This window comes from Ambystoma mexicanum, chromosome 7q (genome assembly GCF_040938575.1).
Source record: "Ambystoma mexicanum isolate Mex_15411 chromosome 7q, UKY_AmexF1_1, whole genome shotgun sequence".
NCBI classification, from domain to species: Eukaryota; Metazoa; Chordata; class Amphibia; order Caudata; family Ambystomatidae; genus Ambystoma; species Ambystoma mexicanum.
Genome location: NC_090941.1, coordinates 314,038,549 through 314,065,046, shown reverse-complemented (window position 1 = coordinate 314,065,046; position 26,498 = coordinate 314,038,549). Strand labels below are relative to the sequence as shown.

General features: G+C 46.1%; 1 protein-coding gene across 13 annotated transcripts in view; it reads left to right on the top strand.

Annotated features, from left to right (window-relative positions):
- The window catches only part of LMO7 (LIM domain 7), an 824,605-nt gene that overhangs the window by 767,724 nt on the left and 30,383 nt on the right, over nt 1–26,498 (top strand). For all 13 annotated transcript variants that reach the window (XM_069639161.1, XM_069639155.1, XM_069639156.1 and 10 more), the window contains one exon: nt 14,102–14,398. In XM_069639161.1, coding sequence (XP_069495262.1) covers nt 14,102–14,398 — 297 coding nt within the window. The remainder of the gene's footprint in view (nt 1–14,101; nt 14,399–26,498) is intronic.

Below are 26,498 nucleotides of genomic sequence, written 5' to 3'. Positions count from 1 at the left end.
TAGGTTGCGTATTCTGTAAACACACTACCTCAGGGGTTTCGTCACCAAGCATTATCTGGCCTCTATCCCTCTTGCCAGACAATTGATGAATCCTCCTGTTCAGGGAACAGATTTGTCACATTCCCTAAAGCTAATGTTTTTTCCCCTGGGATTAGCTGGTTCCACTTTGACTGCCTTTCTCCTAGCTTGTAGAGTAACATCTTTATTCTCTAACTTGAATTGTGAAACTTCACCTTTACCTGCCTATTGTCCCCTTAGTTTTCCTCTGAACTCTTTTCTTGCTCATTTTGCACTATAAACCATAGAAGCATAACACAACAAAAAGACATTCTAATACAGAGTTTCAAATCCAGGGACACCCCTGCTAAAAAACACTGGAAAGAATTTGAATGAGTATACATAAAAAGTCCATGTTTAGACTCGTAGTGACTGAAGTGTGAAGTGTTGACACCACTGCAAAGAGGTACAGTACAATGTGCCTCAGAAGCTGTGTATGGAGGCAAATCCAGTTAAAGGTTAGCTTGTACGTTGGCTGCATTTGGTATATATAATTCAGGATGCCTGGACCCCTACCCTTCGGGTTCCTGTGCCTTATTGCCATCACATTGGCATATTAATATGTTGGGTAAAGCGGTCTTGGATTATGTAGCTCATCTGCTCCATTTTGGCGGTATCCTTGTGCTAAATATATTGCTTCCCCTCCACCTCGTTCCATTAACAACATACTCTGATTGTACCTTGTGTTGCTGTAATGGATAAACCGTTCAATTTGAATCCAGACTCCTGACAAACAATTTTAAAAGGGCTAATGCAATTTGATTGGTTTGAAGTACCCCCTTGCACACTACGCTTCAACACCATGAACCCCCCCTCCCCAAACACAAGGTTCACGGTTGAGTAGTTGTGATAGTCAATCGTGATAGTAAATCAGGAGGCTGTTTCACAGCAACATCTCCACATCATCACCACATCTGCTTTGCCTCCTTCAGTTCCTTTCTGAGTGTCGGAAATGTCCCAGAGGTCATCCTTACTTCATACTGTGCCTTGCACAGTATGACTTGTATTTTTGTTTTAGCTCCTAATCTCTTTATCTTGGCAAGCATCCATTAAGCCAGGCTAAATGCCTTGTGACTGAGCAACAGTCCTTCATTTAGCTCCCTCTAGACGCACTTGAGGTAACGTTCACAACATTCCCCACGGCAGGGATTGCCTCAGCCTGCCTGGATACATGTAACCACTTCACCAAAGAACTAGTGGATGCACACATGCCTCTAATGTATAGTCGCACCAAAGTCAATGTCCACAACCTGGTACAAACCCAAACTCTCAGCCAACTAACTTTGAAGCCGAACCCCTGAAAAAAGTTTGGAGCAAGGACCGCAGCCCAGAGGATCTCTCCCTCAGATTCCTGCATACCCAATGAAGACACATGATCTTCAACGCCACGGGTGCATACTACATCTCTACAACTGAGGCAGCCTCTAACGGGAGCAAAGCCTTATTCGAAGTAGTCAAGCAACTGCGCCAAAACAACACCTCTCCATAGGTGCTGGCTCCACCAGAGAAATTTGACGGGATCAACACCTTTTATTAACAAAATGGAGATCCAAGCTCTAATTGATGCTTCAAAAGAAGACAGGGCTCTATTCATCCCCCTTTGGACACTACCCTCCTGGACCTACTTCACCCTAATCTCTCCAATGATCCCTCAGACACTCTTCCCATAACCCGACTGCTTAAACACACGATTTGCTACCAGCCGCTTTTAATAAACAAATCACTGGCCTAATGCCCTTCGCACTCTGCATTATGAATTCTTCCCTCATCGATGGTGCGTTCCCAGACGCATCAAAGACCGGTCTAAAACGACCCCCTTCTCAAAAAACCCTTGCTTGACTCAGAGGACCTAGTACACTACATATCCATCAAAAACCTCCCAATTATCAGGCAGCTCATCTGCTTGCCAAAATCGACCAGCTTGGCCTCCTCCATGATTACCAGTGTCTTCTGCCACAAATGCAATGCAATGTACTGAGACTGCAGCCATCTCTCAGCTGCCTTCGACACAGTTGATCACCTACCAGTCCTCTCCCCCCCTCACTGAGGACGGGCTCCTCTGCCATTGTTCTAAATTGGTTTGCATCCTGCTTATCCAGCATTCACCAGGCTGTACATATGGGCTAATTCAGATCCAACTGGCTTCCAGTTGTATGTGCAGTCCACCAAGTTACCACCCTTTCGCCAATTCTTTCAGTCTGTGTGAAACCCTTGTAAAGTCTCCAAAATGCCTACAGCATAACCACCCATCAAAATGCTGATGAAACTCTGCTGTACTTTAAGGTTGGAAGTGCCAGAACATCGCTCGCCACCATGAATGCATGGATACAATCCAAACATGAATGTAAATTACCTACCTCAAACAGAACCCCACAAAGACCGAATTCATCCTCATTGGTCCTCCCATCAAACAGCAACTCGTGAAACAATTGCTGGACGACGTTCCTGGAGGAATTTGCCCCTCTGCTGTCAAATGCAGCCAAATGGGCTTTATTGTTGACCGCCTTTCCTTTAAAAACCACACCTTACTTGGCTTCCACTTGCACACATCCAAAGGCAGCCTACCATGCCAAAGTCCACCTCATTAAAGGTGCCTACAAATTAGGCCATGTCTCCAACACTATGCAAGCTTCACTGGCTCCCTGGCCTCGCCAGGATTACTTTCTAAAAGGCATGTGTCGCCTACAAATCACTCTCGAGTGAAATGTCAACCTATTTGGCGGCTAAACGCTACCCATCTGGAGGCTCCTGTAGCGAAACCTTTGAGGAGTTTAGCCCGTAAAGAGAAGACTCGGTCCTCCTGCCACACCCTGCCCTATTAGAGATCATCCCGACAGAGGCTCGAAAAGCTGCAACCATCCTTGAGTTCAGCAAAAAAAAAAAATATGCCTCTTTCAACACTACCTGCTGGACAAATGAAAATCCCTCTCTCCCTTCACCAAACTGTACTGAGCTACTGTATAAAATGCCAAGCCCATTGCTGTCACTCGCTCGTAAAGTGCTCCGCTGCTTTCGAACTATGTTTGCGCTATTAGCAATAACATTAAATGGAAAAGTGTACATCTTTATAGATCTCGTGATTGACTGCCCGGCTGCTGTTAATTTCATTCGACTATCTATGATTTGTCTAATTTTAATTACACCTTTGTAATCCCCTTTTAGAATCGACTTTAAAAGACTTGAAAAGCAGCAATCTATGCTGTTAGTCACATTTTTCAAAAAGGTTGTCCTAAGATTCCCCCAGCTGAGCCTGGTTTCCCATATCCTAATTTGTGTGAACGTTGCGTTGACCTGGTTCTTGAATTTGGTTATTTTCTTTATTCTTCTCAGCATTTTGTCCCGAAGTTCTAGTAACATATCCTCGTTTTCCCTGACCTTTTTTTCCTAATGATTCAATGTTGCATCTGTTATTTGCTGTCCTAAGGCGCAGGCCTTGTTTTCATTCTTCATTGTGGGATTGGGATCTTCCCAAAGTGTCAACGTAGTTGACTCGGCTGCTCTGTCAAGCCTTCTGAGTTCTCATTAGACTCTGCTATTGAGGTCTTCAGTTGGTGACTCACTGGGTTTATTAAATCTTCTTCCATTGCACCAGGTATGTGTTCAGAGATGTTTCTCAGTATCTCCCAGGATTTTCTTTATGCTTCACATGGAGGTTCTCCGCCCAGCCTTCCCCTCGTCATCCCTAGACCTGCAATATTCCTTTCCTAGGATTCACCAAGGTGTGTCTGGCCACTTGTGGAACCCAACCACCGGACCTCTCATTAGCATGCCTGGGAAGGCAGAAAAGGTGTCCTATTATCAGGCGTTTAGCCCATACAGGTTTCTGTTTCTTCTTCCCTTAGTCCATGGGCCCTTGGTATCCTATGCACCCTCCAGTCCATGGGACATGCTGGTAGCTGTCCATCACATCAGAGGCCCTCCTCAGCCTCCCATTCAGGCATGTTTGTAGCCTTGATGCCCTGGGCTTCTCTCATGGCACACCCAACTTCTTACCTTTGTGGCGCAGGAAGCGCAGTGGGACCCCAAACCACTGCCTTCAGCCAACTGATCCACCTGATTGATGCACCTCCTATGTTTTAGTGCCTGGTGTGACGATTCTGAAGGTGTCGTCACTTCGCCCAAGGGGGGAACCCTTCCCCATGAGGCTAGGGAGGGGCGGCTGCTACCCCTAAGGGTGTTTTAATGCGGGGGGGGGCCCTCATGGGGAGGGAAACTTCCCCTCTGGGGACGGGGGACAATTACCTGGGTTGAAGCCCATTGAATATTGCCATTCCCCAAAATTCCCTGGCCCTCCCCACTGTTCAGAACCGTTTTTTATTGAAAGTAAACCTATGTATTCTTCGAACACGGGGGCTAAAGCTAAAGTCAAAAGTACTAGGATGAAGAAAAGCACAAGACATGAAGGTCATTGACTCTACTAGTACTGGTATGAAGGGGCCTTGAGGCGACATGGTGATAGTTATCAACAGAAACATAAGTCATTTATAATCAGTCAGGGCGGGACTGGCAACATTGTATAAATATAGACACACCTGTCAAACCAGCCGGCACAGGCTTCCGGTTCGGTACAAATGCTGTAGGCAGAGCAGATCCGGGGAAGAGCATAGGATGCCGACGAAGCACAGGAATTCTTGTTGGGTCCAGCTGACTCAAACCCAAATAAGAAGCAGGAGAGAAGAGCTGAGCAGCATATCAGAGCACATAGCCACTGTGCTGTTGTGGAAACCGTAGAGAGAGAATCCTGGTGCATTGGAGAAAAGAACCCAGTCCAGGAAGTCGTGGTGGCATGCTACTATTCCTCGGAAGGCAACAAAGGTTGCGAGAGGTCCCGAGGGGAGACGGGGTAGCGGCAGGAGAGGATTTGGAAGATAAGAGACATGTCTGGGAGCCTAACACTTATAGCATCCAAGGAGAGCTTCCTTGTTGCATTGACAACAATAAGCACACTGACCACTAGAGATGGGTTGGAGACCACAACTATTAGAAACCAAGCATCTGAGGAGAACTTCATCGTAGTGGCAGTAATAAGCCCCGGCAATACGTAAAGGGTTTGTGACTTGGCGAACAGCAAACAGTGGAAAAGCGTTCATCAAGCTGAAGACTGTGAGAAATAACTTTATAGACACCGGGAGAAGGGAGAGACACTCCTGGGGGGAAGGGCTAAAGCTCTTGGAACATACTCTATATATGCCAGGACAAGTGACTAATTCCCTCTGGCCTTGTTGTGAACCGTGCCAAGTAGTACCAGGAGAAGGGAGTCATCCTCCTGGTCTCGAACTGGAGTTGTGCTAGAGACGCCAGGGGAAGGAAGTTAATCTTCCTGGTTTTATTGGAAACTGCATAGATCTACACCAGAAAAGGGAGCCATTCTCCTGGATGTGGAATTGTATAATGGCTGTGTGAACCCCGCAAGCCAGGGGAAGGGAGTCATTCCCCCTGGTATTCTTGTTGCAAGAGAACGTTCTTTTAAGCCCTTTGCGAGCATCAGGAGAAGGGAGACATTCTCCTGGAGAAGGAACTTTCTGTTAGATTATCCTTTTAGTTGTAGTGCGAGGGATAGAAGTATGTTGTGACAGGATGGTGGAGTTTGATTTGACAGACATTCTCTCACCCTTTTTAGTATTAGTTTGTAAGCAGGAAAACCCCTTTTAGAAGATGGGGATAGTGAGGGCCTTTTTATGCACAAGTAATAATAATAATAGAAAGTCTATAACACCACAATGCGCCTTTGGAGGTGGAAGGGTGTCGAAGAAGGCAGTTGACACAATCAAATAGTTTGCGCCCCTACCATCACACCGACCCAGGAGCCATGTGACTGTCTGAATTCTTTATGAATAAGGTAGCTACCATTCGTGCCAATATTACAGTAAACCTCTCTAGTGCAGCTCCTCTGCCTTCCATTGAGGGCCCGCACAGCCCTGGCCCCAGTCTCCTCTTTTGCGTTCTTGGCTGAGGACGTGGTACTCCACGCTATGCTTCGAATTAAGTCCTGCGCCCCCTAAAATCCGCTACCATTGGCAGTGATGAAGGAGGTGTCGGTCGACCTTCTCAGTGAAATTACGGCAGCCGTGAACAGCTCTTACCAGTCGGGTTTATCCCCCCATTTGCTTAAGGCTGCCCTGGTTATTCCCTTTGTGAAGAAGTCATCTTTGTACTCCACCCTGCCCTCTAATTTCCCGCCTATTTCTCTTCTTCCTTTTCTGATGAAGCTTCTTGAATCACTGGTCTCCCTTATTCTTTCCTTTTTTCGCAAATCTTCAGTTTCCTTGACCCAGCCCAGTCTGGCTTTCGTCCAGGCAGGGGCACAAAGTGTCCTCGTTTCCGTCCAGGATGACATGGACAGGCTGGTTGGGCGCTGTCGGAGCCCTGATTATTCTTGACCTGTCGGAGGCTTTCTACACAGTCGACCACGTCGTCCTGCTTTCCCGTCTGAGCCAGAATGGTGTTTCGGGTCAGGCACTTGCATGGTTTGTTTCCTTCGTCGGATAGGTCCCAAACTCTTTCTCTTCCTCCTTTCATCTGAGTCCTGCCACCTCAGCTGCGGTGTTCCTCAGGGGTCTGCTCTGTGTCCCATTCTTTTCAATATATATATCTTCCTGTTGGTGCGTCAAATCTGCTCCTTCGGCATCAGTGCTATTCTTATGCCGACGATAGCCAGCTTCTGATCCATCTCAACCTCGATCAGGCTGAGGCGTTGGCGTGTCTGAATAAGTGCCTGACAGCTATGGGTGAGTGGATGGGCCACAACTGGTTGAAACTGAATAGGGACAAAACTGAGGTGTTGGTGGTGGGTTCTCTCCCTGCTCCTTCACTCAGGATCTCCTCCTTCTGGCCCTCCTCCTTGGGCCCACGCCCAGTGCCCTCTACTAAAGTGGAAAACCTGGCGGTTCTTATGTCTAATAACTTCTCAGTGGCAGCTACAGTATCGGCGGTCTGCCAGACCGTTCAACTTCAGCTGAAACTATTGAGAAAGACCCTCCATCTGATCCCTGGCACACTTCGTCCCCCTGTGGTAGCCGCCATGATTATGAGCAAGCTAGACTATTGCAACTCCCTCTTTCTGGCCCAGTGTAAGTGGCTGGTAGGCCGTTTGCAACGCCTTCAAAACATGGTGGCTTGGGTGGCAACCGGGTCCCCCTATGGGGCTCATATCACCCCCGTACTGCGCTCTCTGCACTGGCTCCCAGTGGTCCAGCGCATTCAGTTCAAGTCACACTGCATTGTGCACTGCGCTCTCCATGACCAAGGAGAATATTTGCGCACTAAGTTTGTGCGCTATGTTCCTAATCGCCCTTTGCTGTCAGCAGCCTCAGGTCTGCTCTGTGTGCAGTCTTTTTGGCTCACCCGGGTGGGGGGTCGGGCTATTTCTATTGCTGCCGCCCAGCTCTGGAACACTCTCCCTCTTCCATTGAAGCTTCTACCTGATCCTCTGTCTTTCCGGAAAGCTTTAAAACCCCTTCTGTTCTGATTATCTGTCTGCTTGCTGTTTTTTTTCTGCCTGGCTCTTGGGCTCCTTCTCTAGCACCTTGATGCCTTCGGGCGACCGCACGCTTTACAAAACCACGTAACATAACGGAACATGCAATTTTAAATACAAAAATCATACTATTTTAGGGATGCAATAAAACATGCTTTCACTAGTATGTCAGTTTCTTTAAGAGAAAACCTGCTATCTTGCAAGTTCAGATGGTGAAGTAGTCCAACTACTTGAAAAATTGCCCAAAAAATGCCAGTGTCTGGGTGGTTAGTGTATTCAAACAAGGTATTAGAGTTTCAAGTTTGCTGTACAATTCCAACATTTACTTGATCCTTTGTGTGCAGCAGGTGAGACAGAACAAGATCCGTTTCTCCTGAATGTTGTGACCGCTTCAGAGTGGCATTCCAAGTATGTGAGTTTGAGTGAAAAGGAAATTTGATAATAGTGTGCCCTATAACAGCCCTGTTAAGTTGCAAAAACTGTTCCTCCCTGCTTATTTTCCTCCCAGAGAACTCTGATCCTACTATAAAATATTCCTCGGTAGGTCAAAACCTATAACCTGGAGTAGAACCCGGAGGGCTCATGGCAGTGCTCTGTGAAATCCATGATTGAGCAGTGAGTTCAAGGCCCCCTCTTTTCAGCTATTCCTCCTGTCACTAATGTGCCAACCTGGGTCTACAGCCGCTCACTAAGGGACAGAGCATTTCAATATGTTTGGCCAGTGTAAAGTTTGGTGTCATTTGTAATTGTAAAGCACCTGCCCATTCCATTCACCTTTTTTAAAAACCTTTAACCGGAGGCAACAACATTTCACAGCAATAGCAGCAGTAGCTCAACCAAAGTGACATACCATGCAGTTAAATTGTAGGAATGTGGAACGTTTGGGGGTGGGATGTCAGGGGGGGCCTTATTCCCTGGATTCCCTTATTGCTATTTCTCGGCTGCCCTGGCAAATCTGTAGCTGGTGTTTGGTCTCTCATTCTGCTCCTGTGTTGGAAGCCTACCATATTCCCGTTAGGGCAGTCAGTATGTTACTGCTGTTGATGGTTTGGGCTTGTCCATTGCATCCAGTTGTATTGTTACTTGTAGCCCCGGGTCTTCGCTGGATGTTGTTGCCTCCTGGGAAATACCTGGGGGAGAGCGACCTGGCCAGCACAGAGGCTGATGGTCATTGGGACAGGGAAAGAGGTACCAAAGTGCATATATCGCATCACACATACTGTTGAGCTCAACTCCTCCACACCACCTTTTTGGGGAGATCTGACTCTGTTGTTGCCTTGGTAGGCCGCCACCTCCAGGTTGAAAGGGGTTCATCCCCCACCCCCAAAACTCCCTCCACCCCCTTTCACGGGGTCAAACTCATGACCCTGTGTCACGCTATAATCTGTAGCTGTAAGTGGTTGCCAATCCATGATCCGTAAATGGAGGAAGATGAAACACGTTATCGGTTAGGGAAGGGGTTTATTATAGGAACGAGGGGTGCAGAACATTTTGGAAATCCTCAGATATTGTATATTTAATAGGTAGCATGCACTATGTGAGGGGGCTATGCTGTATGGCTATCTAAGTATTAGCCATGTTTGTCTTTATTCTTGCGATTAATTGTTTTCCTTGATTGCATTTTTTATGCATTGCTCTAGTAAAAATAAATACAATCTGAGCGCAGTAAGTCTGATGAAACATTCATGATGAGCACATTTTAAGAAGAGCCATCATTGTGTTTTTTTATAAAATGCAGCGTCTTCTAAAGGGTCAATGTTGTTTATTATGCAGATTTCAGAATGGTAAACTCTATAGACCCTGAACTGTGGACCTTGGCTAGTGAAAGGCAAGGGTGTGGGTTGCACTAGCTAGAGAGCCAGAGCAATGTACGTTAATGGTGTTGGTGATCTTGTAGTATTCTTAGGTTGAAAAATTGAGAACTATAGATTCATGTTGATACAAAACAATGTTGTATTCAATATGCTGACCACTATACTGCGGCCAATGCCAAAAAACTACAAAGCCTACGCATTTCGGACCAGTGGTCCATCATCGGGACATTTAGCTGGTATATAGTATTTTGGGGGAGGTGGGAGGGATCAGGGTGTCAACGTGTCACAATCAGCTGCCCATCTTGATGCGCACCCCCGGCGTGTGCTCGCAAATGACAGCAAAAAGTAAATCGAAGTGCATGTCACAACCAACTGCTTCTACTGTGAAAGCAGTGGAGGAGTGTTCATTCGACTCGCTTAGAAAAAAACACCCTGACCATCATGAGCATTCTATGTGCCAGCTATATGCTCCGACAACGGACCACTGGTCCGAAATGCAAAGACTTAGCTTTTTGGCATTGGGCGCAGTACATTGCTATTGCTCTTTAGCTACACTATAAGGGTGTGCAACCCATACCATTTGGCTTTCACTAGCCAAGGTCCACAGCTCTGCCATTACCTCCAATGCCCCATGCAGAGTCATTTTTCCAATGACATGAGCCAGAATTACCAATAAACTATAGAGCATACTGAACCTACCCATAGCGGTGCCCGCTCGCACCTAGAATTTGTAAACTCTATAGACCCAAATAACAAGGGGGGGGGGTCCTGGGAGATTGGGAGATCCTCTGCCAGACAGGAGTCCTGGTTACAAGAGCCTTACCCAGAGTCTTTAGCTCACTATCTTTCACAGAGGAGGACCCCCCTCCCCCTCGTTAATTTGCATATTTAAGTAACTTTGGGTCTCAACCTACGTTACTAGGGGAATCCAGACGTGGAACCCTTGCTCACTATTCTTAGAGGCACAGCTTCACCCTACTGATGAGTTGCAACCAGATTGAAACACGTGTCTGGGGTTGCTGTTGGTGCTCTTGTTCAGAGGAGAATTACCTAGCATTTCGGTGCTGGACTGCCCCAGGGCAGGACAAAGACTGATATGTTTGGGATATTTCTTCTGTGTGAAAGATAGTGAGCTAAAGACACTGGGCAAGTCTCTCGTAACCAGGACTAATGTCTGGCAGAGGGACTCCCAGGACCCCGCCCCCCTTGTTAATTAACTCTATAGACCCACCATTCTAAAGTCATCCTTTAAACACGAACATCCACCTTTACTTACATCCATAGCAACAATGCATTCAGTCCTCTACAGCGCAAACATTTGGGAATTTAATTTAGATAATTAAAACATCCAATGTACACTCCCAAGTCATATTCTGCTTGTCCAGTGTTTTATGAACATTTCTGTACATTTTTGATGACATAAGTGATAGAAACCTAAGATGTGAGCGGGAGTACAAATAATGAAACTCTTTACTGTGTCCATTACCTTGCTTTCTCTGAACACCTTAGACCCCACTTGATCTCTTGCTTTACTACTGCTCTTGGTCTCCTGCGTCTGCCCAGGTAAGTTTCTTGTGTATTTGCTGTTTTTGTTTTTATAACTTCTCTTCTCTAGCAGTGAAGGCATTGATTGTTAATTCTTTTAAATGTATATATCCTTATGTCACACTTGACACTCGGCCCTCTTCTCGGCTTTCTATTCTTCAGTTTCCCCTTAAAGAACTAGTAGTACAAGCAGTTTTACTTTTTAGTGGCATATCTTTGTGATGCCTCCCATCTGTTTGACTACATATAGACAAAGCCTCCCCAGCACATTGTTATTCAGAGCTCTAACATTTCTCATGGCCATGCTTGAAGGCCGTCCAGTCCTGTTTTCTCCTCTTTGGATTCTAGGATTCATTGTTTTTTTTATGAAGACTACAAGAACATCCCAAGCTAAAACAGGACTGGATGGAATTCTCACCCATGGCCACAGGGAACTTGAGTGCTGTTATTCCTGCGCTCTTGCCAATAAATTGTAAACACCGGTTCATATGTCTGAGTACAAAATTTCTCTCGCTCTCACCAATGCCATATCACATTCTGCATCACTTGTGGTATCCTTTTTGGTAAGCCCTAGATTCCTTTCCTGTATGCAGTGTTTGAAAAATCTATTATAGTGTTTGAGTTTTCAGGATTTTTACATACTATATGCATGACTTTGATGTTTTCTGCATTGAAATTTAGTTGGCGTCTCACTTTGTTGTGCCTGATGTTTCCATTCCTCGATGGACCTCTCAGCTAGTCTGCAATGTCTTGTGCATTGATGTGGAGCAGATTCTTCTCTAAGCATACCTCTGAGTGAACCCATTTGTCAGCATCATTATGCATGGCTTGGCTGGTTAAAGAGGGGCTACAGGTAGTCTCCAAGGAATATCATTGATGGCTTCAAATAAATCCAAGTATTGTATTTATTCGAAGCGCAAGGATGTCCGTTTCAATCTGAATGGACTTCCAGCAACACATTACAAATGATGTAGGCATTCCCTCGAAGGGTGCCTGTGCTATCGCACAAGTATGAGCCCAAGTGTTGAGCAAATGTATAAGGGTGTAAAGAAGTGTGACATATACCAGGAACAAAGCAAAAATCTGGTAGATACAGACGCAGCTCTTTACCGCTCCTTTAAGAAACAGAGCAGTTACTGCTACAGACCAGGTTAACGTCAACAGCTGAGTTGCAGGTGGCTTGCCCACAGATAAACAGCACTTGAACAAGCACTTGCTAGGAACAAGCTACTTTAGAACAGTGAATGCCCTGCTGAGTTAGAGAAGCACATGATTAGCAGTTCAGGAAAACAATGGGAACACATGTTACTGGATATTACACGGGACAAATGAAGCACGTATGTATGAGGGCGATACAAATAAAATATAATTTCAAAGCAGCATGAAAGCAGAACAGTATTTTCATGAATCAAGGGCCAGGATAGCAGCAGTATCATAGATAACTAAGTGAATGATAACGTTGGCTTATAAAGGGACAGTGTCCTCCTAACTTGAGATTTCCCTCTGTTAACAGTTGGGAGTGCACACAGCAGCCCCAATTGCTAGTCTGGAGGTTCTGTAAAGGTGTCAGTCCTTGGATGCTCAAATCTGCATATTACCTCGCAAGAGAAATGCTGACTAGAGCTGCTTTGTGGTTGGGTGACCATGTTGTCCTGCGTGGCTAGGGAGAACCAACTTGGTGACTTGGAACCAAATTGAACCAGCTGCCAACAACCAAGTGACACCAGAAATGATGGCACCCCACATGAGCAGCGGCCCGATCAGCAGTGGCTATCTTGGACAGCGAGCACATTGCTCCCAACAACTTTCATGCTCACAGTTGCACTCACACCTAAAAGATGACATGGCTGCTCACTACATGTCCTCTGTAAACTGGATATGCTCTAGTCAGTCTCCATGGTGAGTGGTGTCACAGCTACGACCCTGTCATAAGCTGAATACAGACACCGCACACACAGCTTGCATCGCCATCCAGAGGGGCTCAGGATAGGTCAGTCTAACAGTTACGAGCTCAGTGTGTCTCAAGATATATATATATAGATCTCAGCCATACATAACCTTTGTCATTGTAGTAATGTTTGCTAACCGCACGCAAGTACCACTATGCACACACTGGTATTGCCTTAGTGGTTTCTTCCACAGACTTTATGCAAAACCTTGTAGTTACTGATGACTTCAGGTCATTGATAAAAGCAAGGTTGGGTAGTTGGGTTCTTAGAACACCTTCACTTTTATTACATCATTTCCTGTTTGTATATGTATTTTTTAACATTGTATTCCTTCAATGCATACACAACATGGATTGTGAATGTATTGCAGAGTGGAAAATAAGGATTCCATGGAATAAGCTAGCAGTATATTGGACTCAAGTATTCTACAGAAGAACAAGTCTTTCGTGACACTGTATAAACGTATTTCTCCAAATTGGAAAATCTAGGAACCTAATTTTCTTTTCTAAAGGAAAATATCAATTGTTATTCTTTTATGGAATGACGAAGTAACCTGAATCTGAACAAAATACCTATTGGCACTCCACTAAAAGATATTTATCAAGTGTGACATCCCAACTGTAGATAGCAAAGTGAAATTACGGCCACCTTTACGGGTGTATTGGGGGCTTGTATGATAAGATTACTGATCTGTCAATATCTGCTGCATTAACAATGTTTAAGCTAACGTGTTTGTGTGTGTAAAACTGAATGGATATCTTTTTAAATGACATCATTTTACTTGCTAAAAATTCCTTTGTCAAAAATGCAAACTTTAAAATGCCTCCAGTTACTTTTTCAAACTCTTATTGCATACAGTGGCTTGATGCTACGCTCTAGCACCAAACCCAATGGCTGCGAGGCGAGTATGCCCCAGCTACTTCTGCGCAACTATGTTGTCCATCCGAGGCTGTTAGCAGCGACAGCTGATTTGGGCAGGGCAGTTACCCGGATGAAGCTACTGTGCTATATTAAATCAACTATGGGAGTTTCCAAGTACCTTTTTTAGAACATTTCTTTGTAGACCTCAGAGTTGTAGGTATTATATAAGGCTGGCCCATATTCCTTTAAGAAAACCATGTCCTTGTTTAGAATGGACGTGCTACACTCGGGGCTTTGCCAGGAACACGAGAGAAGTGCATATCTTTCTGCAAACAAACTAGATGGCTTTAACATTGCATACCGTTAATCACAGACCTTCATCTTTTTTTCTCTTTCAGGGGTGAATCCCTAGACAATTTGGACTTGTCCGGAGCAAACTCGTGGAAACAGACGCCATGGACTAACCAGCCATCGTCTTACAATTCGTTATCGAGTAGTCAAGATTTCAGCCGGCCCCCTTCAGTCGTATCTACTTCCAACCGTGCGTACATGCGCACTCCCTCCTCCAGCTTGCCGCCACCCTCTGGCGGTGCAGTGACGTCTGCTTCTTTGTCACAGGCATCCTCTGAGGCTTCCACTTCACCACGCACTTTATCACCAACACACACACCCCAGCCAGGGACTCAGCACCGCAGGTGAGTTCTGCCAATCCCTCCTTTCCATCAATCTTGTACAGATTACTGTTCGTATGAGAAAGGAGCCTGTATGATGATTTAACGCTTTGACCTAGAATAAGGCTGTCTGAAGATAACCACCCTCTTGCTGTTTTCCGTAATTTAGAGTTTTGTGGTTCTCTTCCCATTTGCACCAGATGTTGTGATCTCACCAATTTGGCTGGTTTACGTTCATCCGTGAATTCAAGAGAATGTTTGACTTTATGGAATGCATCTCCTATCTGAAACATTTTGTTTTATTATCGTCCTTTAAAACAAACCTATGTACATGAGTGCAAGCTCATATCATATGCCCATAATACTTCATGTTTTACACCTCAATGTGGTTATCAGTAGGCAGGCAGTGCATTGTCAGAGTATGAATGGTAATGTTGGATGATCCTCAGCATGACATTTAATGCATATCCCATCCTAGTGCTTAATATGGGGTGTTGCCCAGCTAACGCGCGTTTCTAGAATAATTTTTGCAAAACTACCAGTATCACTTGGGGTGTCTTATTTGTATCCTCTTTAATATGTGCGTTTCCTCCATTAGCTGGCATCTGTAATACCTACAACATTAAATTCCACATGCAGGTAGGTAGGCAACCGGAAGAGTCATCTTATGATAAAGTTACAGTTCAACAGTAGATTCTCCAAACCAGCTCTGCTTAGCTTGATCAAAGATGCAGATAACGCTCATGATGCTAGCACCACCCATACCCCGCCCTCCTGGTTACTTCTACTAGCCTGACTGACTGGGCCTGCCACTCGGTACCAAAGTTAATCTTTGGCAGTTATGCATCTCTTACCACACAGGTTAATTAAATAAAAACATGTATTCAGTCAGTGCATCTAATTTTGTGGTATGTCTACCAAAAAATTGCTTTAGCATTAGTTGTGGCAACATCACACCTAGACTATTACAAAACGCTATGCATGAGAATGCCAGCAGTATCATTGAAAATTCTGAGGGCCCAAAACCCTGTAACAGGACTCATCTTTGGTCTTGGATATCTCAACCACATCACCCCCGGATACTCAAGACCATTCAATGGCAACAGATCAAGAACCGATCACAATTCTAGACTGGACTTAGTTCATACGTCACTTCATGTCCATGCCATAGTCTACCATGCCAAGATCCACTAGCTCTACTGGCCAACTTAATACTGCAGGTATGTTTTGCTCACCTTTCTGTAACCGCTTTTCATCCTCAGGATCAACTTTGCAAAACAGTTTTGGGCAAAACCTCCACACCTAGAATCCAAGCACTGAAAGTCTCTTATACTGTACTTAAAATGCAAAGAGGACTTGTAGAAAATGCATAGAGGCTTGAAAACACATGTTTCAGAAGGCCAAGTAATTTAATTTCCAGTGTTAAGTCTGCCCTGACCCCTGAATCCTCAATCGTCTCTCATATGCCAAAGATTGACTTTACAACAATGTTGGTTATTTCATTAGAGCTTATCCATCTTTCCTTCCTTAAAAGGATGCCGTTCAGGAAGGCACACTGTGCTCGGATTCCCAATCCGTCCTTTTCGGTCGTGTCCCTCCTCAGTGTTTACTGTAGTAGCCCTTCCAAGTTCACTGAGTCAACTAAGCAGTGACAAAAAGCACTTCACAAAAAACCCCACATACAATAAACAATACAAAAGATTGTATTGTGAAAAATGTTGGTTATTCCACTTTTCTTTCTCGTGTTTAATCATGGTTGGTCTAATTGCCCATATACATGGATGTGAAAAAGAGGAAAGGAAGCCACAACAAGTGGCATTACCACTCCTGTATAGATATATTGATTATCGGAATAAGCAAGTGTACTTGTTGTTTGGAAGGATTGATTTTTATAATGGACTTGATCGAGTTCTGAACACTTTTGGTCTGATTTTCAACAGTGGAGCCCAAAGTGATTTGGAATTAATCTGCACGGTTCACCTTATTATGAAACTCGTGTAGTGCATGATTTTGTAATCCAAACATAAGCTTTTTGTGGCGGTGCCTGTTCTTTCCTAAAAGGTGTTTTCTCTGCCTGTTTGGAAATAAGGCATGGCTTCGTAAAGGCACAATCTTTCGAAAGAATAAGTATGTAGCATAGTATTAACATAAAGTGCCATGTAGGATTTATTAAAGACTGCTATTGTGTCTTTTTTTTATATATACTCCTACCGCCCGTCGCCTTTCCTCCATACTTGTGGGACATTCCGTCCTTTCGGGACGGGGTACCGGAGCGCTTATGTCAAAAAGCATCAAAAATGTAATGTTTGTCCTTTTATTTTTACGCGGGGTACTGCACGTGGCTGTAACCCCGCCCTCCTGAGCTCCGCCCTGCGCATCACCCTTCAGTCCTTTTCTCCATGAGGTCGGGGCTGGACGCACTAGCATCACTGGGAATTATTTTTTATTCCCTTTGTCCTTCCTTCCTGCTCTGGTTCCACGATCCAGAGCAGCCTATGCCGGAGCGTCTGGGATTAGTGTCCTGTTCTTCATGCGAACGTTGTTTCGTGAGGGCAGATCCCCCATTCTCTCTGCTTGGAGTGTCTAGGCCCGGAACATCGCTAGGATTCGTGCTTCTACTGCGACTCCCTCTCCGTCCGGGCACTTCGCCGGTGGGAGGAAGTGTTTCAGTGCTTTCCTCCACCTCATTTACAGCTTTTCATTGACGAAAATAAGACACCCCTGGTAAATTCCTTACTTTTTAGGGCACCCCAGCCATGGGACTCCTTCCTGGGGTCTTCCAGGACCCAGAGGGGCTCCAGTAGCTCTGTCGCCAGGGGTTCCCCTGAGGTGCCGAAGGGGCCTAACAGGCGTACCGGAGTGTTCTCTGAGGGTTCCCTTAGTGGACCTGCCAAAACTGGACATTGTTCTGAGGTTCAGTTTGGGTGCTTAAGTGCAGCCCAGTTCTGGGTCTGTGGTCACCGGGTTCGCGCTGAGGTCTCTATTTCTAGAGCTTTCCACACAGATACCGGGGTACTCCCTGAGGTCTCCATTTCTGGAGCTTTCCACACCGAGTCACGGCTCGTGGCCCCTCTTGAGGGAGCTATCCGTCCTGGGTTACAACCCGAGGTTCCTCTGCTTGAGGCTAAGGTTAGTACCGACAGACCCTCTTTGAAGGGTCTTTTCAGTGAGGATTGTTCCTCAACCGTCCCATGCTCAGGGTTGTGGTGGTACCGGTTCTGTCGAGGGGGCAAAGAAGGCGGTCACGGACCACAAGCCTTCCATTAACGGCTCTGCCGAGGTTCCTCCACTGGAAGCTATTTCTGGGGCAGTTTCTAAGATGTCCAGTAAGCATCAGAGACCTGCCAGTACCGGCTCGGCCGAGGATCCTTGTGTCAAGGCAAACGTTTTTCTCAAGTACCCTGTCTCCCCATAGGAGACAATTGCCTTGTTTTGAAATGTGACGCAGTTATCCTCAGGTGCCAACAAAATGGCAACCGAACCTCCATGGACCATGGTGGCCATTTTGGATACGTCTCTTACACCAACCTTCGCGACGTCTTGTGCTGGGAACATTTCTCTTGGGACAACAAAAACCCGTTCCGCCATTCATTTGACTGGCGTGCTTGGACACTGATGCTGTATACAGGCTCGCTCCTTCCTGCTTCCGCTCCACTCATCTATGTGGATTGGGCCAGTGGTGGGCCCTCCTGGCAACCAGCCTCCTTGCGCTCATGGGGATGTGACCCTCCCTATCGGCCTCTGCCTGTTCCAGCGTCAAAATCTTCGGCTGAAGAGTTTTTCTGGAAGTTTCAGATGCTCATGCATTCTGACCCCATGAAGGCGTATTTTAAACGTCTTTTCAGGGAAATGTACCCTGAACTGCCAGTCCCCAGCCGTTCCTGCGCAGGTCCTGGTGGTGCCACTTCCTCCACCGCTTCCTAGTGGGCCCCCTCCACAGCTCCCGCCGCTGTCTCCTATTGAGAAGATACTGGCAGAGAGAGACACCACCTTAAAACCTGAGGCAATGTGTGGTGGACTAGTCTTCTGCTCCCACTTCGTTGGACAAGCTTCAAGCGGATCAGGGTGGCCATGTGCAGCCCCGCTCTGTTAGAGCATTCCAGGACCGAGTACTGGATATGATGGCCCTCTTTGATATTCCAGTACCTGAGGCCCCCACTCCACAGGAAGGGGTGCTTTCTGGAGCCTTTATCCTGTCACCTCAGGAGAGCACCGGCCTGTTTCTTCAAAAGGATGTATTTGCTGAGGCCTGTAAGGTTTGGGATAAACCCCATACCGGGCTACATCTCAACAAGAGGATTGACGCTCGATACAAGCTTCATGCCTCTGAGGAGATAGCCTTATCAGCTTGTCTGCTCCCTTCCTCGATGGTGGTGGCAGCAGCCACCCTCCAGTCCAAAGCAGCCTCTCCATCTTCCATGGCAGTGGCCCAAATTCTTTCCAAAGGGCATAAGCTTTTGTACGTCTTGGGCAAGAAAGTCTTGGCCAATTCGGCGTTACAACTTCGTCAAGCTAACACCAAGCGCAACCTGGTAGTGGCCAATCTGAGGCTGTGGAAAGAGCGGACCGATTTCCAGCAGTGTATTCCTGCGGATAGGCGAGGCGACTTTAAAGCTGGTTTGTCGTACACCAAAGTGTTGGCACAAGATCTACTGGAAGCTCCGGCACACCACGTAGATACCTCTGCTCGAAGCCTTATGATCGGGGTTAACATCTCCCGCCAGGCGTGGCTCCATTTGATGAAGTTCTCAAAGGAAGTGCAAGACAAGTTCTAGACCTCCCTTTTTACGGCAAAGAATTGTTCCATTCTTGTACAGACTAGGAACTCGCAACCGTCAATTCTTTATTGGTCGTGGCGAAAGCTCTGGCGCCTTATGCACAGAGATCAGGGTCCCAGACTCAGTCCTCCTCTGGATTCAGGGGGTTTGAGGATCACCCTGCGTGCCGTACTAAAACTCTGGTTGGTGGGCCCCATCGAAAGCAACACGGCAAAGTGGTTGATTTTTGTCTCGCCCATCAGCCTCTTCTCCAGGGACAGGTAGTCTCCCTGCGACAAGCCATCCAAATGATGTATCTGGTCAGTCGCACGAGACTCCGGTGGGAGGATGAATCTCATCTGGAGGCGCGGCAGAACATCACCGAAGACTGGTGGGTTTTTGTCCATCGCTTGTGCGGGCTTTTCCTTGCCCCTCTCCCCTACCCTTCAACCCTCCCTTCCAGCAGATCGGTTTGCCCTTCCTTGGAGCCGAGGTACAGAAACTTCTAGACCTCTGAGCGGTGGAGCCTGTTCCCCTCGCGGAGCAAAGGAAGGCTTTTACTCCCATCTGTTCCAAGTGCACAAACCCAACCAGGCTGGCCTGCACCCTAATCTCCATCTTTCCCAGTTCAACCTTTCTCTTCCCCAAGAGAAATTCAAGATGATCACGCCTCGCCAGATAAAGTCCTCTCTTCAGAAGGGCGACTGGCTGTGTAGTGGACCTTCAGGACGCATAGTTGCACATCCTGATATGGAGTCCACATCAGAAATATCTGCGTTTCTCCTTGAGAGGGGTACATTTCCAGTTCTGTGTGCTCCCCTTTGGTCTCAGCTCAGCGCACCAGAGCCATCTCCCAGCACCATGCAGCCGGTCTGCCAAAACCAGATTTTCTTCCGAGGTTCCCAGTTTGGGGCTAAAGTTGAGCCCAGTTCCTCTATGGCTCTGGATAACAGGGTTAGCCCTGAGGCTTCTGCATCTGGAGCTAACTGTACCGAGCCTTGGCTCGAGGCCCCTCTCAAGGTGGCTATAGGAACCCGGGTTAAAGCTGAGGTTCCCCTTCTTAGGGCTAAATGGGACATCAACAGAATTGAGGGGCCGTCATTGAGGGTCTTGGCTGTATGGTATATCCCTCGGCCTTCCAACGCGCACAGCTGTGGTGATACCAGTTCTGTTGAGGGGGCAAAAGAAGGCGGTCATGCACCACAGGCCTTCCAGTACCGGCTCTGCCGAGGATCCTCCACTAGAAGCTAATTCTGGGGCAGTCCCTAACGTGTCGAGTAAACTCCCTAGATCTGCCAGTACTGGCTCTGCCGAGGTTCCTTGTTTCAAGGCTAAGCTGGCATGCAAGGCCCCTGACTCCCCTGAGGAGACAGACTATTGCTTCACTGTGACGCTGTTCACCCCAGGCGTTGACAAAATGGCGGTCCAGCCTCCGCAGACCACAGCGGCCATTTTGAATACCTCCCTTACAGCAATAGTGTAGTTGCTGTTTGCATGGCCCATTCGGTGGCAATGTTTTACATCAACAAACAGGGCGGCACCAAGTCTCCCCTCCCTGTGGATGTTGCCATACAAATTTGGGACTGGGCCATCCAGCACAATGTTTGGCTCCAGGCTGTACACATCCCGGGTTACATCAATGTGGCCACAGATTCACTCAGTCGCCATCAGTTACGAGTGGGAGATGAACAGCAATGTCCTCTACATTTTCCATCTGGGACACTCCAGAGGTGGATCTCTTTGTAACTTCTTCAAACAAGAAGCTGCCTCTTTATGCATCCCGGGACAGGTTTCGAGCGTCCTCCTTGGGGGGATGCCCTCGAGATCTCGTGGGACAACATGAAAGCTTATGCTTTTCCTTCATTGCCTCTTATACATCGGTTGCTCTGCAGGCTCAGGAGCACATCAAACTGCACTCTGTTGTTCAAGGCTCCTTGGTGGCCAGCCAGATTCTGGTTTTCGGAACTACAGCATCTGTCGGTACTTCCCTTGATCAGATTGCCGCTAATTTCCGACCTGCTTCACCAGAGCATTCACCAGATGTGGCACCCCTCCTCACAACCGTTCAGCCTGGCGGCCTGATGCCAGAGTTCAGATCGTTAACAGTTTGATCTGTCCAAGGACAATGTGCACATTATCAAGCAGTCAGGAAGCCTTCTATGAGGGCTGAGTACAGGAGCAAATTGCTCCGGTTGTGTCATTGGTGTCTAGCTAAACAGCTTGATCCCAGGCAAGCTTCGGTCAACTACGTTCTATTTTTTTTTTGTCTCATCTGGCCGTTTCTGCCATCCAGGTCTTGTTATGCAGAACGTACTTATCCGCTATTGCGGCCTACCTGTCCACGGACAGCAGTAACTTCATCGACTAATCCAGTCATCAAAAGGCAGTTTGCGGGTCTCTTCATCTCTTGCCACCGGCTTGTTATGCCATAAGCCATTTGAACCCATGGCCACTATCAATCTTGTAAGGTTGCCTTCTGATCACAATAACATCGGTAAGGCGAGTAAATGAGCTCCAAGCTCTTTCCGTGGAACATCTGTTCCTCACTTTCCACAGGGATAAGCTTGTGCTCTGCTCTCATCTTTCCTAAGGTGGTTGCCGATTTTCATTTGAACCAATCGGTCTCCTTACCTATCTTTTTTCCTAACATGGCATCTGATTCAGAGAGTTTTACACAACTGGGACGTTTTACCTCGATAGAACGAATAAACTCAGAAGCTACTCATGACTTTCTCACCTTTGGAGACCTGAAGGGAAACCAGCTTCCAAAACAACTATCCCTACTGGATTGCCTCATATTTTCAGAAGCCTAAAGCATTTGAGGTCTTCATCCACCGAAGAGCATCCATGAACATCTAGTCTATGGCAAAGCGACTACTGCAAAAGTATGTTCCTTGTTGCCTTCCAAAAGTATGTTCCTTGTTGCCTTCCAAAAGTATGTTCCTTGTTGCCTTCCAAAAGTATGTTCCTTGTTGCCTTCCAAAAGTATGTTCCTTGTTGCCTTCCAAAAGTATGTTCCTTGTTGCCTTCCAAAAGTATGTTCCTTGTTGCCTTCCAAAAGTATGTTCCTTGTTGCCTTCCAAAGGTATGGTCCTTGTTGCCTTCCAAAGGTATGGTCCTTGTTGCCTTCCAAAGGTATGGTCCTTGTTGCCTTCCAAAAGTATGGTCCTTGTTGCCTTCCAAAAGTATGGTCCTTGTTGCCTTCCAAAAGTATGGTCCTTGTTGCCTTCCAAAAGTATGGTCCTTGTTGCCTTCCAAAAGTATGTCCCTTGTTGCCTTCCAAAAGTATGTCCCTTGTTGCCTTCCAAAAGTATGTCCCTTGTTGCCTTCCAAAAGTATGTCCCTTGGGAGTCTGTCGCTAAGTGGCTTTGTGGGCCTCCTCATCGGCTTTACCTGAGCTTCAGGGCTGATGCCCAATTTGGCCAGGCTGTTCTTAAGAACTTATTCCTATAAAGGGGTTTTTCCATCCACCCGTACTACCTATGGCGTGCGCTTCGGAATCTCCCACAAGTATGGAGGAAAGGGGACGGGACGTAGGAGTATAACAAAGTTACTCACCGCAGTGACTACCTTACTCCTAGTCCATAATCCCCGTAAGAATAAAAGGACAAAAATTGATTTTTTTTATGCTTTTTGACAAAAGTGCTCCAGTCCCGTCCTGAAGGACGGAATGTCCCACAAGTATGGATGAAAGGGGACTGTGGACTAAGAGTAAGGTAGTCAGTACGGTGAGTAACTTTATTTAGCTGCGCTGACATCCTATTTACTTTCGAGGTGGAGATTAAAATGCATGTTTCTCAGAGTTGGAGCTGGTAGGCTATGTTCAGTACCAGCTCCCGATTTAGCATCGTAATGATAGCTGGACTTGGAATGTTGTTGCAGATCTTCTGCCAGGCCAGCATTAATGGCATTCTACTTTAAGGTGGCCTGTTTACCCAAAACCGTCACAGTAGCATTGTATTTCTTTCCTTTAGAGTAAAAGAAAATGCTTCAACAACATAACTGTGAAAATTGTAAAGTAGAAATATTTGCACAATAAACTTAACCACATGAGTGCGCATAGGTTGTATAGGTCTTGAAACATAGTATTTTGTATATTTGCATCTTCTATTCTGGAGGAGTCTGCAAGTTCTCTGCCCCACCCCTCCTCAAAGTCTCACTGACCACCGGATAAACCGTTCCTAATTTGTTACCCCCAGGCATTCTCCCAGCCATTCAAAGAGACTCCCTTTAAGATCCGAACACTCTGTTCTTTAGTGTTTGAAGCCAGCAAACCAGTATTTTTATATTCTTCTCCTCCCTCCAGGACTTTCAAGTGAGGTGCGCTGTGCAGAATCGGATCGGCGGTTCATTAGCTATAAAGTCATCCCAAAAGCATAATTTGCATGGCGGTCAGAGTTGGGGAGGGGTATTAGGTTCAGATAGCATTGCCCAACCCTTGCCTGAATTGCAGTGAACTTCTGTTCACGCGTGTCATTTCTATGGCATCTCTGGATCAGAAATGGTAGCCTTTTGCCTTTCAGTGACACCCCTTTGTCCCTTAGTCATAAGACCAGCCATGAACATGTGGGTTTGATGTGTAACTGTGGTCAGTTTCTTAAGCCAGTACTTCCCCAAACAGAGACAAAGGTATTTATTAGAGAGATATTTCCACAGCCCTCTGGTGAGGGATGTAGAGCCATCTAACCTAATGGCAAAACAGGGTTTCAACCAAAAGGCGGACATGCCTTCTCTCTATTTGTAGCTATGGCAGAGCAGTAAGGCTGAACTCCAGGGAGGGAGGAAGGTTGTTAGGGAAGTCTAGTTATTCCCAATAGTTACCCCCTAACGAACAGAGCACAATGGAAACTGAATAATATGTTATTTAATATAAAATCACCCTCAGAATATCAATACAGTCAAATAAGCACCATAAGTTAAACATAACCTGCATTTTAGCGTAGTCCATGTATACAAACTGTAATGGGCTTTAGCCAGACCCGCTCCCAGTATAAACGTATGGTCCCTACCCAGAGGTAGGCACTATACGTACAAGACTAAGGGGCAGGAAGAAAAGGTAGCCCTAGACGACAATAGAAATACTTTTCACAAAGCTAAAATCAGGACCCCAAATGCCATTCATAAGCAGTCACAATAGTTACCCCTTCAGCGCCTGGGGACCATTTCCGTTGTTGACGGCGTGCTATATAAGTACCTATAACATAACCTCCAGTACAAAGGATCATGGTTACAAATGAATGCTGCGCTTTACTTATAGCACCTAGAGAGAGGGAAAGGGATTAACATTTATCAACCAAGCCCACAGGGCCAAACGATACACAATTCGACTTTTAATACTTTTCATTACACTCATAGAAATAGTGATTTTAAAGTAACCAGTTGTTAGATACAGTAGCAACCCATTTCCCTAGATGCCAGTGTAATGTGTTGCTTTCAAAACAAATTTAAAATCAGTAGTCCAAGCTACAATTCCAGTTCTTTGGCCGAAGAGTCTATGGACCCAAGAAAAATGTCCATGTGCAAACAAGTCCCTTCTAAGTCACTAATAGTTGTACAGTGGTTCAAAGGTTTCTTATAGGAAGTAATAGGACACATTCTGTAGGCAGCACTGTGGTTATGGGGAAAAGTCAGGCAAGTCTGAGCTCTATCTCACAGGTATGCAGAATACTGCATGCAGCCCCAGGGGACACCTGAGACCCTCCATAAGTATTCCAGTTTCAGGTTTGAGACCCTGAAAGAAAGGAAGCAAAGCAAGATTCGGGCCAGAGTTAAACATTGGCCAACCACAGTAGCACAGCATCTGCAGAAACCCAGGGATATGGACTAAGGGTGAGAGTTAGGCTAAGTTCAAGGAATAACCCACCCATCCAAAAGGAAAGTACTCCCAGCACCAGTTTTGGGAAAACAGCTCATGAGTTGTGAAACACGATGAGTAAAAATAGTTTGTTGCAGGTTGGGTTAATGGATACGGTCATTAGGGACTTCAACCGCAGACTAACGATGACCAAAAAGAATGAACCTGCCAAGAATGGTGACCAAACAGCCAAGAGTGAAGACCAAGTAGCGGAAGACCGATGAACCCGAGCAAGTGATCTGGGCGACCCAGGGGAGGGTTGGCAAAACCGAACAACCAGCATAAGTCACACAAATGGGGTAAGGTACAAGCAGAGGTGTGGAATTGCACAGGTCTTCTGTAAATGCACACATTCACTCATGGGTTTGCCTAAGCCAGCCTCCCAATTGTATAAAAGGGTAGCCACATCAACCCTTTGGTGGCCCAATCAATCTGTCTGGCCCTAAGTCGCCAAATGCTGAGGTCTACCCCATATTTTGGTCTGCCCTACCTAGGGCGAGGAGATTGTTTAAACTCGTCGAAACTACTGCTGAGGGTTGTAGGGTTGGACTCATAGGATACCAATTAACAAAATGAGCATGCATTTGGACCCAAATAGCGCCCTTAAAGGTACATTGAGCAATTAATGTTGTAAATGAGCCTGTACCCTGGCAAATACAAAACTAAATTACAGCTTCCACCAGTATACTCTACAAGACCAATTAAGGGTGATCTAATTACGAGAAGGCAACAATTCAGTGCTTAATAAGGTTATAATAAAGGATTGCAGTAGCAGGAGAATTTCAGAAAAGTTCCCCATGCCATAAAAATAAGCCAGAGATCCTACAAAAAAACATGGGGAGTAGAGTTTAGAGTTCATACATGGGTGGCAGAAACCCAAAATGGAACTCTGCCCTAACACAACAGATTTTTAAATTGGTGTTTATTTTTAGAGCACTTTTGCCAAAACGCCGTAATGAGTTGCACAAACTCTTAGAAGTTAATCAACTATATACGAAGTGATTTATCATGAGGGACCATTTCCTTCAAAATTATATGAGAAAATTAGTTTCAAGAGAAGAGCCAAAACTGGATAGCATAGGATCTTATCGTACAGTAAGATGTGGATCTTTTCAAACTTTGGGGGATAAAGTGAAGAAATGATATTGGAATTGCGCACAAGGAGGGTGGAAAGTGTCAATGAAGAAGAAAGTCTCCAAGATGGGGCATAGACTGATAGAAGAGAGAAAAGGGGAGAACAATCATGGACACATCTAAAAACGATGCCAAGGAAAAAGAACGGAAGATGACCTGGATGAGAAGCCAGTGAAGTGTGAATGGAGAAGCAGCAGTAGGAGCGTGGAGGAGTGAAATTGAAAACCACTTGAAATGGGGTGGGGTCACAAGCAGACAACCCACAAGAAGAGAACCGCGATAATCTAGGATTGAGAACACCACAGAATTGGTGTTTGCAGCCGGGATAGTAAGGATATTTTGATTTTTGCAAATATTGAGTGGATGGCAACAAAACCAA